The sequence below is a fragment of the Polypterus senegalus genome, chromosome 1 (genome assembly GCF_016835505.1).
Source record: "Polypterus senegalus isolate Bchr_013 chromosome 1, ASM1683550v1, whole genome shotgun sequence".
Lineage (NCBI taxonomy): Eukaryota > Metazoa > Chordata > Cladistia > Polypteriformes > Polypteridae > Polypterus > Polypterus senegalus.
This window is the reverse complement of record NC_053154.1, coordinates 80,005,344-80,027,396: the sequence shown is the minus strand read 5'-3', so window position 1 is coordinate 80,027,396 and position 22,053 is coordinate 80,005,344. Positions and strand designations below refer to the sequence as shown.

Below are 22,053 nucleotides of genomic sequence, written 5' to 3'. Positions count from 1 at the left end.
TAAACATAGTCTGGAAGAGTTTATTCAACAGTTTTATCCCTGGTTTACATTTGTCAATTGTGGCTTAACTGAGCTTTGAGATACTGTACAGTAAAGTAGTCTGTTATTTCATTACCTTTCTTATTCATTGTATACTGCACATCAGTTATTGAAAACCTTAATGAAACTGTTAATGAATACCTGAACTTCAGCAATGGACAATGGGCAATGGACAATGCAAAATTAGTAATATTCAGGCCAAACTGAAACAATATTCAGTTTATTTAGTATACCAGTGTATCTCAATTGGTTTACAGTGAATATACTAATTACTTAATTTAGCTCTTATATGTATTTTTTCCATTCTGTCCGGAATGTGTGCAATAAACAATGCTTTGAAATTACTGACAGTTTCATCACTGTTGTCATAACCTCTGAGTACATTTCTCATAGAATGGTACACACAACTGTCTGGTGGATTATGCAGTTATAGGATTAGATCTGAGTGATGATCTTTAAAATCATTTCACCATTCCCTTCTCTTTTCTTGTCATGGATGGTACTCCATCAGTAGTTATTGACACCACATGTTTCAGGTCAGTTTCTCTGCCAGAACTGCCATTATTGCTTCATAAATGTCTTCTCTTCTTGTGCAGCCATGATGACTATTCAGACTGCTTCATGACAATTTAAGCACATTTGTTCCACTCATCCTTAATAGCACGGTTTTCATTGTCAACTTTCCCTTTCTTTTTGCTGAACATTTTGACTATGCCATTTTCACTTTTTTCCAACAAGTTTTAACCGTGATCAGTTTGGCAAGAATATTCTTGGTGGAATGGTGAAGCTGGGTGCTTAAGGTGGTGCTTGCTCACACTGTCCAAAGTGGCAGGCTGTGGTCTTTCACAGTAGTCCCCAAATTCACACATGGAGTGTTGCTTCTGTGCTTCATCTAGATACAAGGGCACCAGTAACAAGTGCTTTGAATACAGTTAGCTTACCCGGCACTAGTTTTTTTTTTTTTTCTGTGTGCTGAGAACAAATCGCCAAAATAACTGAATTTTTGTTTTGTTCACAGTCCAGATTAAACTGTATTTAGGTCTGAATCCGGACTGGAGTCTGGCTGTGGAAAATTGTTGCCTGTTCAGTTCAGTGACAGGAATTTTGAAAATCAGCATAGAAGTCTTTTTAAATTCCCTTCATGAGTGATTTTTGTTCAGCTACCTTTAAAGTCTACAGTATGCTACTTGTGAAAAAATGCTAGTTTCTGATAAAATAAACCCTAAAATGCAGACTAGAAAGTGGTGCTTTAGCAGGTGAACAAACTATTTGCCTTGAGTTGATAAAATTTAAAATAATTATAGCAGTCTCCCTGCATTGACATACACATAACAGGTTTGAATGTAACACATGAGTAGCATGAGTTTCACTTTAGTCTAAAATGTGCAGATGCTTTCCTAAAATACTCGCTGGCTATCAAACCACATTCAAGAATATAATCTTCAGGGCCCCTTGGTCTCTGAGTAATTCTGTGACCTGTCAGACTACACTAAGGGTTGATACTGAATTTTTTTTCTAATTTTTTATTGCCAATGTATTACATAAACTCAAGGATTAACAACGTGTCTTCTAAAGCAGACCTGTCTTAGTTACTTATGTTTGATTTCATTGAATTAGGGGTTTTGTTACGAAGTGACAGCTGTTTTGCATTTATACTTTTGCTTTAAAAAGTTAGTCTTTCATGTTGGAAATTATCTGTTTGGCTCCTTTTATTAGATGATATTTTACCCCAACTGCTTGTCACAATCCATTTACCGGCTTTATTAATCAACCACCAATCCCAAAGTTGTACAAAACATTCCTGTGTCTTCCACCTACTCTGATAAATTAAGAAACTGGGAACAGTCCCTAAAGCTTTCTGTCAGGCTTACATTTACCAGTCCAGCGAAAATTAAATACATCTGTATTAATGACAGGAATGCATTTATTGTGTATGGTAGCCTGTGGAGAACATTTTCAGTGGTGTGATAATGTTGTTAACTTAATATAACAACATACAATGTGAATGTGCACATCTGATCGAGCTATGGCAGTAAATGGTTCCCAAGCAATGCTGCAGATCTCGTTTGTCTAAAGGACTAAGCAGCATGTCTGAAAAGTGCAAATCCTTACAAAGTAAATGTAACTTATAGACAGCATGATTAAGAACATTTTTCTTTGTTGAAAATTATCGTTTTTTTCTCAGTCTTTGTTGCTGCAAAAATATTTTTTAACATTGTTTAAGCAAGATCTTTCATCCAAAAATAGTCACTACTGTTCCTCTTGGTGTTTAAATATCGGTATAATACTGTTTTACAAAGGTCCCTAAAGTAATATTTTTCAACCATATTTTTTGATAACTGATGCTATTGTACATAACAATATTTATTTCTATACCACATTTTCACGCAAAAAAATCTAGCTTAAAGTGCTTAACAAGATATTAAAAAAGTAGTTGCATGCAAAGAAAATTAAAATTAGGTAGGAGTAATAATGCATAAATAGTATACAAAAAATAAATAATGTCCACTCCAACAGATATATGAAGTTTAATCTATACCGTTTTCAGGTGCTCTTCACCCTCATTTAAAAAAAAAAATATATATATATTTTCAAACTGACATTGCGTCATCCCTAAGGGCTTAAATTTCACTTGGTTTAACTAAATAAAATGAGAAAATTGCTCTTCTCTTTAACGATGGAAAAAATTAATTCTAATTAAAGCTTTCTCTAATTATAGTATGAAAGAAATATTTGGTTTGGGTACCAATGTCACCAATTAGCTGTGAGATGCAAACATTTTAACTTGCAAGCAAGACGGCACTAGTTGCAGTAACGGTAAATAAAATTTAAGAGCAATTTCAAATGATGAAGAGGCAGACCACTGTACTCTTATTGATATTGTAATGTGTTAGTGGGAGTCAGTACCGAAGCTAGATTATTTTGCACCCTAGGTGAAGCTAATTAATGTGCCCACTCACTGTTCAGTAACCCATGTGGCTGGGTCCCCCCTCCCACCCCATGATCTGTGCCCTAGGTGATTACCTAATTCCTCGGACAGGGCGCCAGTCCATCACATGGTAAACACATCCATGCATCAAACACACACTAGTGTCAATTTAGTGTTCCCAATTCATGTAACCTGCATGTTTTTGGACAGTGGGAGGAAACCAAAGCATGTGGGGAGGAGCTGGGATGAAAACCCCAGTCTCCTTACTTTGAGGCAGCAGCACTACTGTGCCACCCATCATCTTTAATTGAGAGATTTAATTTCACACAGGCAACCTTAAAGTACAGAAAAATCTGAAGAACAATCATTGATAGTTTGTAACATTTGAAGCTTTAATTTATTGGACTTGTTCATTAAATATTACATTTCAATAACTAAATTAACCAGATAATATTTCTATGTACATATGCAAACAGAAATCTCATAAAATGTCATACACATGACGTAGTGACTTGTTCTCAAGTGTGCTGTTATAAAGTAGCTTTAAAGACATTTGACAAGTGATTAAACCAGGGGATCTCAAACTCGGTCCTGGGGGCCTACTGTGGCTTCAGGTTTTTGTTTCAACCAAATGCATAATCTGTGACAATACCTAATTACACTGATCTCCTTTAATTAGCTGTTTTTTCTCTTCTCTTATTCTAAATTCAGAAGAGCATAACAGCATTGTTCTACATTTATGAGACATTTAGAAATATTTCTATTTTTGCTATAGATTTAAATGCTTAACTCTCTTTTGTTGATTTAACTATATTTTGCCCTTTCTCTGTTTGCTACCTTCATTGTATCTTAATAATGACAATTAAAAATGAACAGAGCACTCACCCAGGCAAACAACACTGAATCATGAAAGACTGTAACTACTTTAGTGTCAGACCCACTAATTAATAAATAAAGGGCTAAATAAACAATTAGAACATTGGAAAAGTAGGTTGAAAATCAAGATGAAAATATTATTATAAAGAAAAAAAAATCATCATTCCCATATAATTGTTTAGTACATTTTAACATTTTGTTACCTAACTTAGTTTTCTACTTTCCATATTGTTCCCAAAACACAGAATCTGGGAAATAACAATTCACTTAATTAGCCCAGGAGTCCAATTAAAAACAGAAGCTGGTTGGAACAAAAACCTGCAGCTGCAGAGTTTAAGAACCCCAGGCTTAAACTATTCTGAGGCTTGTGAAAACTGCTCATGATGAAAGTCTGTGTTAGATAACTGATATGTAAACCTTACCTTTGACTTTTTTTTCCAACTTTGCAACTGCTTTTAATACAGGTTCCAAAGTATTTTTTTTCTCTGCCAATTTCAGTTCTCTGTAACTTGTGGTAACTAAATTCAGCAAACTGACGTATTTCATACACTCCAATTTACCACTTCCTTCCCTCCACCTTTTCAAATGGTATCTAATTAAAAAATATATTGCAACACTGTTTAAGAACCACAGTTATCTTTATTAAGAGTCCTAAAGTGTTTATACCATTTTTGTCTAGAGGGAAAACATAAATAAGAATTGGGTGCTGCCACATTTAAAGGTCCATGCTTTTAAGTTGCCTGCTAAATTAAAAATTTTATTAGAAAAGATTTTTATTCTTTTTACTTGCATGTTAATGGAAGGTTTGGCAATTAGGTCAAAATGCATTTTTAACTATACATGTATGTATGTACACAATCACATACTCAAAGAAATTTGTAAGTGATGATAGCTGATAGCATGTTTTCCCTACCAGAGCATATGTTGGGTGAAGAAGAGAAAGTAATGAATGCTCACACAATTAGATCTGTAAAGATTGACCTTGACAGAGGCATTAAGCCACCCCTGTACTAAGATGTCTATCAGTGCAGCTTTTTTTACTTCATTTGATCTAATGTGTCCAGTTTCAAATTAAATAGTACAATATGTTGTTCATTCAACTTCCTGTTCATTTTACTTGTGCACAATATAAATATGTCTGTGTACTTGCTTGTATATTATTATATGGTACAATTGATTGTATTATATTGTTAAATCTTCCATCGAGTGCTTTCCTGAAGAATCACTAAAGTATAATTTGTATGGAAATACTGTATGGTCCATTCCATACATTTTTTTTTCTTTATTAAGGAATTGCTTATTTCTTCCCCTCCTTCAATCAATGTGCCTTGCTGTTAGCATATACACATATGATTAAGCGGATACTCTCCCTTAAAATGTTCACATTTATTGACCTAATTTGAATTCAAGGTAAACAAGAATGACAAATCTTGAGCCTAGTGCTTCAGGTTTTGCAAACAATGTTCCATCTGAGAGAATTAATGTAATCTGTTAATTGTTTTATTACACAACAAGTACACATTTTCCTTCAACATTTGAGGTTTCAAGCTTCTCTTCAATATTAATAGTTCTAGTTTTAGTATATCTGGTGTCCCTGTTCATGCAGTCCACACAGTACCAATGCTAGATTATTTTGCACCCTAGGCTAAATTTATTAGTGCGGCAACCATCTATTCGGTAGCTAACCTTTGTGGCTGGGTTTTTCTCCACCCTTATGATCTGTGCCTTAATGGTGATACCAGCCCTGAGTCCACATTAAACATGTTGTCTTCTCACATGGAAGCTCTTGCGAACCCAGATTGTGCCTACAGCATAATGTCTGTCCTACCTTTATTGAAAGCATTACACCAGACTGACACCTGTTTTCATGAAAATATTATAAGACTATAGACCTTCATCACACAGCAATGAATTTCATGTGGGACTTGTACCCATAACACATTGAAATTGTACATTGTACACATTATACACCTGGGTTTGATCATGTTTCATGACTTTATGCTATGTATAAAATTGTATACATTTTAGTCAGCTCTCAAACACACCTTCTAATGATCTTAAACAGAACCACAAATGTATTATGTACTATGCAAATTCAGCCAAGTAACTCAACCCTGGTGCTTTCCTTTTGTAGGTGACCTGGCTGAATGGTCCCTTTTGTGCATTGTACTGTCAAGGCTGTCATATTCTTGTAGATAATCTATACATTGAGAAGGTAATTTGTCCATGTAATATTACAAAAAAGATTCTCCTATCCACAGGCCAGCCCAGCAGATAAACATGGAATTATCATTCTATTAGAATTGGGCTGTGTAGCACCCTGAAATACCAAGCATGCTAAAATTGCAAGGGGACAATTGAAGAGATGCATAATTTTGTCATATTGTAATGTAAATCTGAATGCCAATTTTAGCTTTGCAGTAGTGTTCTTCATCTTGTCAGTAATTTGCTTCATTCAGTGGCCCTCCAATTCTATCTCTCTGGTACATTCCCTCAAAATAATTCTGCCTGCAGCTTACTTTACATCAGAGATGGTCATGTGTTGAAGAACGAACAGTTTTATTTCTTTAGTATACCTAGTTTATAAAGTTGTTCTGCATCTCTCAAGTGAGATTTTTTAAGCAGTTCCTTCCATTAAGTTGAGAATTGTGGAAACTAAGAAAACTGGTCACAAAGGGGTTTGTTACACAGTTTTGGCCTGCTGCAGCATCTCATTTTCCATAAAATGCTTGGCATTCTTCTCCTTTCTAGGTTTTTAGTTTTAGGTGAAAATTGTGTTGTCAGGATCTAGGTGTAGGCAGTTTCAGAGACTTGGGATTGTGGTGTGTTGGAAGCAAAGATTAAATATTTGAGGTGTAAAATACAATCTTTTAAAAAGGCCTGAGAAAAGTAACATTTTATTTAGCACATTTTGAATATGGCTGACATGGTAGTAAAGCAGTGCTGCCTCATTGAAATCTGTTGCCCAGCTTTTGTTCATCATCAGGAATTTGCACATTTTTCTTTGAATCCATATGGGTATTTCCATATCCCCAAAGATGTTTAGGTTAGTGTTAACTTCTGATTCCACACTTGGCTTGTATAGGTATGACATGAATTGTCCCTGTGAAAGATTGCCTCCATATCCACAGCAGTCTTCTGCCTTACTTTCATTCCTGCAAGGAAAGGCTCAGGCTTCATGTCACTCCTGAATTTGATTAAGTAAGTAAGAGAAATATTGTGGGATACTACATTTCTGCTGTGAACAAAATTCCAAGGCACCTATACAGTTATGGTTTTATAGAACCATTCATGTATTGAACCCACTATAAAAAATTTGGTGGCCACAGTGGGCTGGGGGCCAGCAATTCAGGTACATGGTAAAGATCATCACACCTTCTCTTATTCACCCTATAGGCAATTCAGTCTCCATTTAACCAAATCTTCATGTATTAGGGATGTGAAAGAGAAGCTGCTATAGCCACAAAACAAAGTTGTTGATATGGGTGTGACAAGCAAGCTCCATATTGACAGAGACAAGTCAAGGATTAACCTGTGACCTCTTGGATCTGTGAGGCAGTGATGCTAGTCACTGTGCCATGTTGCTATTCCAGTATACAGCTATTGTTCATAATTCTAGGTAGTGCCAGTGGCATATAATAAATCAAGAACTTTGTGTATTACAGTTCATTCTCTTTGCCACCAGGGGAAGACTGTCAGTATGCTTTATGAATGAATACTTCATTCTGTATTTTGTGATCTAGGTGGGAAGAAAAGTGTAAATTCTCAGTTGGACCTTTAAGGAGAAATGATAAATTGTTTTTCTTTATTTTGTTCTTAAGTTTTAAAGCTTTCCTTGGCAAGTGTTCTGTCTGAGAAATAACAAGAAGGAACTTTCTCAAAACTAGATCAAATAGGTGTGCAATTTACACATAGACTGATGTTTTTACACTGGAAATTCAAAGAGAAATACACTTGGGACTCTCCTTTGAAGTGAGAAGTTATTTCAAGAAGATCTGGAAGATCTGACTTGTTTTTGTCTCTCATAGGCTATCTCATGGGACTCAGGGAAGCACAACCACTGGGATGGAGCTGTGTACAGAGAAAAGTCCTCCAGGTATGTCAATTTGAAAATAATGTTAAACTGTCCATTGAAATGAGAATGAAATGGTTTCCACCTATACTGGTTCCAAATCATCACTCCTAAAACTTTTACTTTGAACTAGTAAATTTAAGAGTTGAGAAAATTTAGAAAATGTAAGAAGTGAAACTCAACCAGAGCTCTATGGATGTGTCCTTTAGGCCTCTGGATAATCTGTATATTAACAGCAGGACACAGAGCAATGGGCTTTAATACAATAATTTAGCAAGACTAATATGTAGGAAAAGTGTAAAATGTTTTTACTCAGATTGAAACTGACCATAGTACTAGCATTCTGTTCTTGCCTCACACAAATATATTTTAGGACATTCCCTAACAGCAAAGTGATTTTTTTTCTTAAATATGCAACAAAGCCTTCTTTGTGAAGTAATCCTTTGATTCAGCTGCAATTAGCTTGGCATGACAAATTAAATTTTGAATAATTTGCAAACTAAACCATGTAACTGAATAGTTGGTTGGTGGATGAAAATCTGGGCTTCTTACTAAATATCTTAGTTACCTTCAAATTTCATTTATACTGGCTATTCACATCATGTTAATGGCTGAAGTGTATTTCCAAATGCAGTTTGCTTTGCCTCTTCAGGCAGTTCAGTGAATGCATCACGATTTGAGTCATTTGTCAAAGGCTGTGCACTTCAGCAATTATTAGTTGAGAGAAAAAAAAAACTAGTTGGGTGGTAAAGAGTTGATATTAGACTATTGTGACCTGTGTGGCACAAGTACTGTAGAATGGATGACACAGTGGTTAGTGGTTCAGCCATCGGTGTGTTTGCATATTCTCTCCATGTTTGCATGAAAGTTTTCTCTCACATTACAAAGATGAAGAGACATAAGTCTTACTTTAATAGATTATTTTAATTTTGCTGTGTATGTACTGTATGTATTTATGTAGGTATGTATGTATCACTGGGTGCTGTGATGAACTTGTGCCTTGCAATGGTTTGGCTCTTGATTTAAACCTGATGGCGCATAGTTTAGGTAAAAGGATTGTGCAATAGTGTTGAATTGTACTTTTTGGATTTTTTTTATTTTTATTTATTTATTTTTTTTTGCAACAGTCCAGGATTTCTTGGGCCAATTGTAATCTTTTTTTTCCCCTTTTATACAAGCCAGTTTACCAAGTTAAGATCAGATTGATGATTTATGGACACTCATATTTATAAGTGCCATGTGGACAGTTTAAAATCAGTCGTTACATATTTAAAAAATACATTTTTCATGTTGGATCACATCTTAAACACATATTTGCTTGGCTAAGTATACCTTGCCTTTTCTGTTACAAAAAATGGCTGCTCATATGATACAGTGGGAAGAGATATATTCATATACAGTTTTAAAATATGTGCACATGGATGTAAACTTTAAGATGTGCCTTTAATGTGAAACTACATATTTAAATAACCTTTCATGAAAAGCTCTATGATCTGCAGTGAAACATCTGCTAGTAGTAGCTCTACATGCATTAATCTAATTTAACTGCAGTAGGAAGCAGTCATTGTTTGCCATGGGTTATAAATGTAGTTTTTATCATCTCTCAGAACTATGATACCCTACATGTCTTACTTTCTTATGCCCGCATTCATTATATTATTATAAAACAAAGAATTGAATGTATTCAAAAACCAAAATGAAATTCCATTTATAAAAGTGTATATAAAACTGTTTAGCTGAAATTTCACAGTAGTTTAGTGTATTACGTTTAACAATTGTTTCAAAAAAGTTTTTGGAAAGAGAAGAAAAGTAACAAAATATACCATTTCTTTGAGTCCACTAAGAAAGTCAGATGGGGGCTACATTTATTGAGATTTAGATATAAGATTACTGCTATCAGAATGAATAAACACATTATTAGAAGTAATGTGAACACACTTGGTTTTTCTGTAGTTTAGCAAGAGGTACAAAGTATCATTTCTCAGTGACTTGTTAGTTTGCAAACATCCCATGTCACTCGGCTTTATTTATTAAATACTTAGTATTAGATATTGGGATCAGCAGAAATTGTACTGACTTCTTGCATGGTAGCAGACAGCAAGAAATACTAACTTTTGATGGGCCAGATGCTCACTGGTTACAGACAGAATATTTGGCAATCAATAAACTTGTTTTTGGGTAAAGGTACACTCAGATTTGAAAAAATGCAGATTGGGTCTCACTAGAAAAAAATAGTTATTTTTCAGGTGAGCACACAAGCCTAGATTCGTTTATCTTGCTTCCTTTGCTAATTGCCTGGTCATTCCACATAAAGTCAGGCTGTAAAGGGCAAAACACTCAAGGATATATTATTATAATGGTCGCATTGTGTTTAGGCACAATATATTTGAGCAAGGAGATATCATCTTTGGAGTATAAAATGCACAGGAAGCCACCTTCATTTCCATCCTAATACTGTGTCTTAAATTAAGATGGAAACAAAATATTAGCTAACTTCACAGTGTCTGCTGTGCACTTTTGATCATTTAGTGGTATTTTGTTATTTTCAAATTTACAAGGAGTAATCTGATTTTAGGGGCACATACTCTTTCCTCATATGAAATGTATATAGGCTCTGATCATGTTTTTCTTAAATTAAGAGGTTTCTTTGTGTTATCATTTATTTGCAGGCCAGTGTTAGAATGTGGCTTCAGTGTCACAGTTATGGGGTGATTGTGGTTCTTGAAAATAACACTAGTCCAGAACTCTGGACTAATCTGCCCATTAAAGAAGGAAACATACATAAACTTAGCAGAGTGCCTTTTAAACATGTTTACTGCCTCAAAGAGGTAATGAATAAAAGCCCCATCGAAGAGTGAAGGCTTTGTTGAACAATCAGTTCAGTAGAAAACAGTGTTCATGTTATATGTACATACTCTCATATGTTGTTTATGCACTGTAAAGATTGTTTCAAAATGGCAATATATGGATCCCTTCTTCAAGATGTCATGGTGCAACAGGAGCAACTTGTTGCATGTTGATTAGCACTCTACTCTGTACATGTAATAATATTACCAAAGTATGAAAATGTATAAAATTAACAATCTTTTACTTTAAAAATTCACCCCAGTATTGCAAATTAACATTGAATTGTTAGCATATGACACAATATACTTAGCCCACTTTGGTAAATCTGGAGGTTCTGCTGCTAAAATTGTACTGTCATTGAGTGAGACATTTATCATTCCCTGATCATTTGACCCATTTTCATGTAAACCATGTAAATGTACTTACAGCACTAACATGCCATCATATTACTAAGCATAAACAAATGCCATTTGTCTGTCAGAATTCTTGAAATTACCATTCTTTCCCAATTAACCAAATAACCAAGAATACCCATTGTCAAAGAGCACATTGATTTAAGCAACATATCTCTACAGATATAGGTTGTGCAGAAACCTACCACTAAAGAAAGCTATCTCTTTATGTGTAAAAAGTAAATGGGCGACTCTAATACATTTTTACATTGACTTTTTAAAATTCTGCAGCAGGATGTATAGATTCTGAAATACTTATTTGAAATGCTATGTTGCTACCTTTGGTGGTTTCTACCTCTTGACTGTGTGTACACAAAAACATGCTAAATTTCAGTACATTTATGTTAGGTAAAAAAATATAGCTAAAAATAGTGCCTATTGTGTATGAGTGAAAAAGTAATCAAGTTGCCAATATATTGTCTTTTCTTCATGTTCCAGAATATTCACTTCTTCATGTTCCAAAAATGTGGAACAAGTAATGCTGCTATAACATTTGAGGTCTAGTTGATTGTTTAATGCTATAAATAATTAAAAGTTTATTTTGCTACATTGCTGATATATTTTTTTAATTGTTTATTAATATTGTTAAAAGAATCAAAGCTGTAACAACAAAAAAACTTAGAGAGAATAGGTCAGTTTCCTTGAGACCTTGCCAATCCTCCCATCTAGCCACCAAGGGAATTTTTCAGAAGAACAAAAAAAAAAAAAGCAGTTAGAAGATGTGGTTAACTCCCACTTCTGCAGCTGTGATAAATTATGCACATGTAAGCTTTACTTGTAAAATTATTATGCTTGGCACTTATTTGCTCAGTCAGATACCCCTGGTGGTTTTTGCTTTCATGTAGAAGCATGATTTCTGCAAAGAATACCCTTATTACAGCAGATTTTAATCATGTATTGAATTGTATGTAAGCCTTATATCGTCGTATCATGATTTTTTTGTAAATGTCAGAATTGGACAAAAAAAAAAATACAGTAATATGCAGTTAAAATACAGAATGCCATTTTTAATGATACAGTATATCATGAAGGCAAACAAGAAAGGAAGCTATTTACACTTTAGGATCTTCAAAGACTTTTCTAAGTTGTTTTTGTTAAGAGTTTTAGTTTAGGAGTCTGATTTCTTTCTTACTTGGAGGTCATCATAGGCAATGAAATGTTCTAAAACACTGCTAACATATCTGCTACATATATTCCATAAAAAAATACTTTTTGAATCATTGAGAAGAACATCAAAGCCATGATAGCGGCAGACAAATATAAAGCAGGATGGTGATGGGCTTGGCCATTTGCATTATTCTGTTTATCTAGGGAATAAAGTAAGATTCCAGTTAGATTATGTATTTTCTGGAATGAACAAAATAATTTTAAATTCCTTATTCTTCAGCAAGTATGTAGTTATGTCATGTGTTGCAGAGTACTGTCTGCATAAATAAAATATGATGCAAAACGCACATGCAAAAAACCCTCACACATGCAAAAAAACCCAAGGTTAGACCCATTTTGGATCATCCTTGTCTATTTGACTGTCAGTGGGCATCATTACTCTAGTCCAGTGTACCTGTTAGTAGCTCTAGAGTACGCTTTACCTTCTCCGACATTCTAATGGCAGTTTGCATTTGCATCTTCTCTTTGTGTTTCTTTCTCTCCTGACCTTGGGCTGCTTGTTCTGAGCACCACTGTCTAGTGTAAGAACAGAAAACCAAAACCCACTGAATGTTGTCATGACTCCAGTTTGTCCCTTTTGGGGACTCCTTTGACTACAAATGCATCACAATTGCGTTTATCTTTAATATTTGCTGCATGTTAGTTTAATTTACTCCTTATTCTCACTATGTTTTGGGGCACCATTTTATGTTGGGTTAATAAACTTATTTAATCCTGCTGAAGTTGTACAAAATACTAATATGCATAATTTATATTTCCTGTAGAATAGTTGCTGAAAGGATAGGCTTCTGGTTTACTTACAAAACACTTGTGTACAGTTTTTGTTTTTTTGTTAAACATGTTTTGATCAATTTTTGAAAATGCAGGAAGACAATGGCAAAGGATTCTGTAAGTATGCTGTTTTAAAAACCAGAACAACTGGACATCAGTTTGGCAACAGGGTACTCTGCTGCAGGGTAATATACGTAGCAAGAAAGCAAACAAATGTTTCTCATCATGTAATCTGGTTATTTTGCTCAAGAAAAACAAAGTCTCTCTGATAATCTTACCATAACTTAAAAGGTTCTCATTGTAATGTACTGCATTTTAAAACATATTGTGTTCCATATTGTATGCACCAAAAAGTGTATGTCATTTATTTGGAATTGGAAAGAAACGTTTATATCATGGTATTGGTATTAGATTTGCTGTCTCGCAGCTCCTAGGGACCTTGTTTGAATCTCAGGCTGTTCAATTTCTGTGTGGTGTTTGCATGTGGTCTCAGGGTCTTTAGAACATTAGAACAGTTTAGACGAGAACAGGCCATTCAGCCCAAAAAAGCTCGCCAGTCTTATCCACTTATTTCTTCCAAAAAAAATCATGTCTAGTTTTTAAAGTCCCTAAAGTCTTACTGTCTACCACACTACTTAGTAGCTTTTTCCAAGTGTATATCGTTCTTTGTGCAAAGAAAAACTTCCTAATGTTTGTGTGAAATTTACCCTTAACAAGTTTCCAACTGTATCCCCATGTTCTTAATGAACTCATTTTAAAATAACAGTCTCAATCCACTGCTATTCCCTTCATAATTTTAAACACTTCTATAATTTCACCTCTATGTGGGTTTGTAGGCTGATTGGAAACTCTAAATTGGCCCTGTGTGAGTGGGTGTGGGTGTGTGCATACCTCATTCAAGGTAGGTTTCAGCTCTGTACCTAATTTTTCTGGGATAGGCTCCCTATGACTTTGAATTCGATTAATCTGTCCAGAAATAGATACTGTAGATTAGTATGGTAATTAGTTTTTTTTTTCTTTCAATGGATAGATAGATAGATACTTTATTAATCCCAAGGGGAAATAAAATGCATGCAAGTGCTGCATGTTATTTTTGGAGCCTTGCTTTGCACACTTTTCTTAGGGATTGTTTTAGTCAATGACATCTGGTCAAATATTGTGATGCAACTTTGAGGGACTGTACAGCGTATTTTTGAACACATAAAATTCAATTCTATTCTGAATGCATTTTACGACAAGAATGCTTCTAAAATGTCTTTAAAATGTTAAAATATGCAAACACTTTGGAATTTGGCAGTGCTATGTCCGAAACTGAAACTAATTAAGCATAGTATAATAAGTAAATTGAACTTCCTTTTCTTCTCCCTTTATCAATTTCTAGGTTTCATCTGTAAACGTACATCTTTCTGTCAAGGATGACACCTTCTTTACTTGCCCACACATTCTGATTCATTCATAGTAGTAGTTGAACTGACTCTAGTAATGAATAGTCTAATAAACAAACAGAAAAATAACAAGGTTTACTTGAAAGAGGTCTATGTAATTGAAATGTTATGTTATGCCATTTTAAAAACCATCCGATTTGCAGCTGAATCAATGCTGAATTATTGAAATATGTATACTTTGCTTTTTTTCCATTTTGAAAGATTTATTTGTAGATCTCACTTTTTTAATGGTTACAAACCTGCAGTTAGACTAGCCTCCAATTCTGCTGAGTGAGGCCCTTGCTTTCTACAGTGGGATGCAAAAAGTGGGATGAAAAGAATAATGAACGAGATTCTCTTTTTGTCTTGGCTGAACTAGAATTTGAAAAAGTATAAGTTTTCAAACTTTAAGTCAGTGCATAGAATTTGATTCCATTATTTTCCAGAATGGTCAAAGTTTCCCTGAGCCTCAGTTTAGTTTTCAGGTTGCAACATTGCTAACTGGTGTCATTTTTTCCACTTTGTTCTTGAGAGAGCTATATCTCAATGAATCAAAATAATATACTTTTTTTTTTCATGAGACAAAGTTTTTATTTAGTGACTTATTTTTCTTTTATACCTACTGTATGTGTATATTTATTTTGCATATGTGATTAAGTAAATGCATAGTTTTTATACTTTTATACTTAAATTTATGAATACATATTTGTAGAGCTTTATGTAATGGGGTGAAGAATACTAATAACTTGAACAGTTAGAATATGGAATGGGAAAGACGAACAAAACATAACAATTAAGAGAATTTAGGTGGGTTGAAAATAACCATTTATAATGTGTATGCAAATTATGACATCTCCAGTATGAAATACTTTCTCCATCCATCGACTCTTTGTCCAACCCAAATAGTCTAGTTCAGGACTGCAGAGCCACTGCATTAATTTACTTTAATAAAATTCTTTTGTGTGCTTCATCTGTAAAACTTTGCTCTTTAAAGAATCATGAGTTGTTCTTTTCCTGTATTAACAATTACATTTCTCTCATCTGAGCCTCCAGTTAACTAAGCATGGGTTTGGATTGACATTTGGTTAATGGCAGGGCTGTTGCATTCTGCTTTCACAGCAGCATCCATTTATTATTTATAAAGTGTCTTACTATAGTCAGCACTAGGCTGTCCATCTCTACTAATTAGAAACTTGACATGATAAAGAATAAAGTCATCAAAGAATCCTGGATGATATTTTTTACGCTTATAATAGCACCTTTGGAAAGAGAGCCTACATTACATTTTTTCAGCATATCACCATTGATGGAGAAATTTAACAGTGAAGAGGATGAGATTATGTACCATGCTGTGTTTTTGTGACTGCAGTACCTTTAATGTAGTTGTGTAACTATTTGTTTAACCAGTCCATCCTTATGTTTCACAAACACACTTACTCCATCATAGGACTAATTGGTGAATGACTGGAATAAGTCCAGACAGCAGTCCATTACCCCATCCCAATTTTTCCATAGCTTGTGAAGGAATAAATACCCATTCATTTACAGTACTTTAAAGCCTGTTCTTCCATTTCAAGGTTATGTGGATCAGAGCTTACCCCTGTTAAACTGGATACCAAGAAATAGCCAGTCCTTTTCAGGTTCAAAATCCTTTCCAGGGCACACTCACTCTTAGACTCTCAGTTTGTCACAACCAACTTAGGGTTGCCAGTTAACCTAATGGGCGTGTCTTGGGATGTGGAAGGAAAATTGAGTACCCAGAGAACATATTGTATATGCTGCACAGAGATAGTGTCCAGGTCGAGCTCTAAATTCAGGACTAAAGCAGCAATACTAATAATATTTGAATTTTTAAAATTATTCAAATCTGTTCAGCTTACATATACAAAAGTATAGTTTATGCACCTGTTGATTCACCTTAATATAAGGTGAAATTAATAAGAAAGAATACAAATGGGTACTGTTTCAAGTTGATATTAAAAAGATTTCACTGTTGCTTTAAATTTGATTTTTCATTAGTTTTAATGCTAACCTTCCAATTCTGATTCCAAAACATCCCCATATTTACAAATGCTAAAGAATGCAATGCTTTTAAAATAAATGTGCTATCCACTTACTATTCTTTTCCTACCCTGCTTGATCCAGTCCCCAGTCTAGGGTAACCCACCGTCTGTGCTGCCAACAAGGGGTACTAGGCACTTTCATTCTAGGATTTTTTTCAATTGTTTTAAAGAAAATAAAAAGAATTATTTGGCCAGCATTATGAAACCGTGTTTAGAGTTTTAGAGTTATGTGCAGTTAACTCTAAGACATCATTTGTAAACCTCTGGTCAATTTGAAAATATTATGTGTTCATTCTCAGTTTGATTTACACGACTATAGTAGATATTTATAGTTAATGGCTGTTTTAAAAGCAGTGATATTGCGGGATGATGTCAAGGTCATGTTTGACATTAGAATGCATGCGAAGAATATGAGATGTGTAACATCAGAGGAAACGTGTGCACGAGGAACTGAACAAACGAGAAAAAAAGAATTGCCATGTTATGCTAAAAATACGATACAATTAAATGCACTTAGTAAAATGTTTTGCTTTTTCTAATTAAAGACCCGTGTGTCTTTAAGAGGAGTATGTACGCGTGTGTACGAGTAGATCGCCCCCGCTCTCATTCCCCACTATACCCTTCGCTCCAATCAGCGATAGAAAACCGATGATCGCCATTTTGGCACGCTATTCAATGGCACCGGCCACGTGCGCGTCTGGAGCCAGTTGTTATGGCAACCGGGGGCTGATCGTGAATGGTGGAAGAATGACGAATCAGCGGTGTGCCTGGTTATGTAATGCAGACATCCTTGGTGCTGACGGTTCTTTGCTGGAGACGGCTCGAATTCCATCGAAGCAGCATCTGCAGTACGTCAGTGAATTACATGTTTTCTACAGGCTTCAAACTTCAAAAGTGCACACAGCGTTTTATGTCCGATCATACTTTTAAAGTCGGTGAGATCTGATTTACACGATGATGGAAAGCAACTCGGAAGATTCAGATGAGTGGCATAAGTCATTGCTTTGGCTCTTCTAATTTTGTTTTTGACGCAGTTGTAATGCAGAGCTAGAAAATTGCCACTTTTCTGCCGCATTTGAATCACCTCCGTCCTTCTCCATTTTGTCATAATTGCAACGCGGTTATAGGTGGCATAAATGACCTTTCGTCGTTGCGGCAAAGTGTCTCAGTTGGTCCATCAGTGCGCAGACCTGGCTCGTGTTGGTTTGAGAAAGCATCAGCAGCACTAGTATCAGCAAGCTAATTAACCATGACCATTCCGAAGGATATACCAGAAAAATGGTTTCCTATAGTGGTGCCACTCAGCAGAAAGAAGCTACAAGGTCTCACCGCTGCTACCAGCAGCCTGGAGACAGGTATAAGACTGATGGATTTGATGGGGGTTATAATGGGGTGCTGTTGGTGAGAAACATTTTGCATAATAATGCCTTGCACCCCCTGTTCCTGCATTTGTTTCATCTACCCATCCATCCATCCATCCATCCATCCATTTCAAAATCACTCATCCTGGTCATGATTACAAACAGCAAGTGCAAACTTGTCATTTGACATTTTTAAATAATGGTACTTTTCAATAACTGTCCAGATAATACATTCCCATTGTGCCAATGCCCATCCTGAAAAAGCATGCATTTGTTTTTATTTTGATCTGTGTCCCCAATCAACGATGGCATAAACACATCTTTTGCTCTTTCATCTTCAATTATTTTAGTCTGTTTCACTTTATTTAAACTCAAAAAAGTAGAAATCTTTATACTGCATATTTTCAACCGATTTACTTTTACTAACTGTAGGGTATATGTGTAAAACTGTAGTATTTTTTTTTTTTTTTTTAGAGCTTTATGATTTATGAAGTCACAAAAAATACACTATCCTGAGAAAATATTACAAATAGCCACTGGCAAGTTTATATTTAATCCTTCTATTGACAGAAAATGTGCATAAATTAGCATACAACCTCTGTTGGATCTTACTTTGGAAAAAAATCATAATAATGTATCAGATTTTTTTTTATTCTCTATAGGTGACTGTAGCATGACAGTCTTTCTTATCATATATTTTCTGTGCTCAATGTTTATTGATAAGGATAACATAGAGTTGGATGTTATTGCATTATAGATTGTTTCCTGGCAGTGTTTTTTTTATTTCCCTGCAACTTTGCTTCTGAGTTCTAGCAGTGGCTGTTTATTTGTTTAATCTATGTGATAATATACCTGATTATTACAACATGGACCTGCATTTTGATCTGGGATTAAAGTGCTGTAGTAAGCTGCACGAATTAGAGTAATTCAAGACCTGGCAATTTTCTAACTAGGTTTATAGGATTTTTATCTGTGTAAAAAATATCAACTCATGTGAACTTGGTATCTTTTGACAGACTAGTGCATTACTATTCTACTATCCGGCTATTTTTTTCCATACAAAAGGTTCTGTATTGTGTTTTGTTGACATTTTTGTTTTACAATTGTATGTTCATGGAATGCTATTTAAAGCATTTTGCTTGATTTATCTTTCAGAGTGGTATATTATCTAACTTATTTCATGTTAATTTTTTGAAGTAGTTTGAAAAATAGAGCAGTTTTAGTTTATTAACTTTACTTTTATGTCTGAGTATTTCAGTGTAGTGGATACAAAAGCTGAGTAACTAACTGATGCATTACATTCATTTGTCCCTTTTAATCCTTTTTTTTTTAAATTTGGATACCAGCCAATTTGTTATATCTATGTTTTATTGTCTCATAAAGAATCTATAGTTGCTTTTTTTTTCTTCTTCTTTCGGCTGCTTCTGTTAGGGATTGCCATAGCATATCATCTTTTTCCATATCTTCCTGTCCTCTGATTTGATTAAAATGATTAAATATTCTAGTTGTCCAGTGATTTAAATAAATACATTGAAAATGACCAATATATTTATAATGAATATGTGCAAACACACGTAGAAGTATAATAATCAGTTATTCAAAAACTGTTGAGCAGTAACTTAGTGCAAGAACAGTTAATGATAGCCTTGAACTGTGTGTGTGTGTGTGTGTGTGTATGTATGTATGATATGTGTGTATATTCATACATACATACATATATATATATATATATATATATATATATATATATATATATACACACACACACACAAATAGGACTACAAGTGTTATAATAAATGAGCGCAATAGTAAATTGTGGTTACAGTTTGGCAAGTTGTAGTACACTGAATGTTTCCTCTACATTAAACAATGATCACAGCTTCTTGTGTGGTATATAACTGTATTGCCATATTGCCCTGACCATTGGTTTTCAAAGCTGCAGTGAAGAACTGAAGCAACAGGAAAGAGCTGATCAGTGCAGCATTATGTCATTACCAGCCAATCAGATTCAGGCTTATTGCATATGTTTCCGATGAGTGAAATGAATGACTTTTTTGATTATTATTTGAATTGGGTAACGGAAACTCTTGCATTGAGCAAAATAAAAGAGCAGAATCTTGTATGTATGTGCCAAATTTGAAGGAATAGCTGAAAGAAGCATAAAGTATCATGTTGCTGCAGTAGAGTATTAACTCAGGTGAGGCGTAGCAAATTTTCTCTGCAGTATCACTTGCCACCCTCTCTGCAGAAAAGGAGGCCGTTTGTCTGTCTGTCTGTCTGTCATGATAGCTGGCTCCTTTATTAATTTTGGGTTTTGTATACAACAAATCAAGTTTGTTTCCCACCTGTTTTTTCCAGTTTAGAGCTAGGGTTACTTCTCATATATTTCCTTGTAACCAAAACAGATCCAATTTATTTAAATCTATAAACATAATCATTGTCTAGTATTTATCATTTTATCTATGTAATTTTACTTGAGATTTTTATATTGCAGTGGTTACGTGGATTTTCTCTGGTATCCTAGTTTTCTCCCTTATTCCACATGAATGCTAGCTGGTAACAATAAATGGGCCAGGTATTAAAGAATGTATGCGTTTTACTTGAGTGTGCCCTGAGATGGATAGTTTTCATGTCGGGGGTCAGTTCCAGTTTTGTAAAAGGTGATATTAAGGGAGAATCTCGATCCTCTAGACTTTGTAATGTTAAAAAAAAGTCACAAAGCAGAAGGTTGGTTGAAAAGTAGATCATTTTAAGAATCATGCCCTTGTTTTGTGCTTTGAGTCATTTTAAAAGTGCATTGCAACATTAACTCCCTAGAGGTGTTTTGGTGGTTTGTATTTTAGACATCATTTAAGTGCTATTACTGACTGGTGGATCCACTATGTGATAGTTTTATACATGTTCTTTGTTAGTTTCTTTATGAAACAGGCCGCATAATGTATCCAACAAAGTAAGCATCACCTCAAACTGCTTATTTTCACAATCTAATTTCTAAGGAATATTTAGAATTCAATTAAAATTTTCTTCCAGATGTAACTGGTGCATATTGTTAATAAGTATACAGTAGATGCTCAATTGATAATATGCACCAATCCTTCCATTTCTTTAACCATATTATGTCAGTAATAAAGATGCTGTTTACAGGAATGTAAGTAGGGTGTGCTGTTTTTCAAAGACATACTTTGTCTTTTTTTTCCTCTCTCTCTGAAATATCTGACAATGTACATGAACTCATTCAAGTAGATGCACTTTGTCTTTCGGTTAACAATCAAGCAGAGCTTGACTTTTTAATAATAACTCTTTGAGTAAATACATTTTTAATTAAATTTGTTAAACTGTGTTTTAATGTTTTCATATTTAAAATTGATGGTATTTTAAATAAAACCTATATAACGTTCATTGCCGCATGTTCCTGTGTAGCATGATTTAAGTACAGGGAGAAACTGAGACTAAATTCTTGATAAGTAAGCTATACATATAGTATGTGCAAAGTGACAAAATATATTTCAACGTTTTTCAGTTTTTTCCAAATAAAGATACAGAAAACAAAAAGCTGCATTTTTTTATTTAGTTATTTATTTATGTTTATCATATTGTCTAAAAGGTTGTTTAATCTGTGCTCCATATTTGAAAGTTGCCACTGCAGTTCCTTGTCATTCACTTACAGTACTTCTTATGGATTATTTTGCAACAAACATCTTGACTTATAGCTTAAATGCAGAAAATTGTCACTCTTCCCAAAAATAACAAATGCCAAATGGACAAGATAATTCCATTAATATGGTTAATAAACTCCCAAGTAGTTTAATCCCAACAGACAAACTTGCATTTTAGATAATGTATCTAATAGATGGTTTTTAAACTGGCCCTTTTGACTTTCGTTTTGGTAAATTGGACTGTTACACACAGGGTTGGATCCTGCCTTTCACTGGATTTTTCCTGGATAGTTCAAAGCCTCCAGCCGGAATTGGGTCATGCAGGATTAAGATATGTTATGCTATTTCTGTTTATTGTAGAGCAAGAAGATTTCAGCACTGAACCTGAAAAGTGGA

The 22,053-nt window shown here is 34.5% G+C and overlaps 1 protein-coding gene across 4 annotated transcripts in view; it reads left to right on the top strand.

The window, feature by feature from the left end:
* The window catches only part of atp8b2 (ATPase phospholipid transporting 8B2), a 131,210-nt gene that overhangs the window by 7,677 nt on the left and 101,480 nt on the right, over positions 1–22,053 (top strand). For 3 of the 4 annotated variants that reach the window (XM_039751776.1, XM_039751768.1, XM_039751784.1), the window contains exon 2: positions 7,873–7,940. In XM_039751776.1, the coding sequence (XP_039607710.1) occupies positions 7,910–7,940 (31 nt within the window). In that variant the 5' untranslated portion in view covers positions 7,873–7,909. Of the gene's footprint in view, positions 1–7,872; positions 7,941–17,482; positions 17,996–22,053 lie in introns of those variants that run through there. The other variant, XM_039751759.1, reaches the window with a different exon arrangement.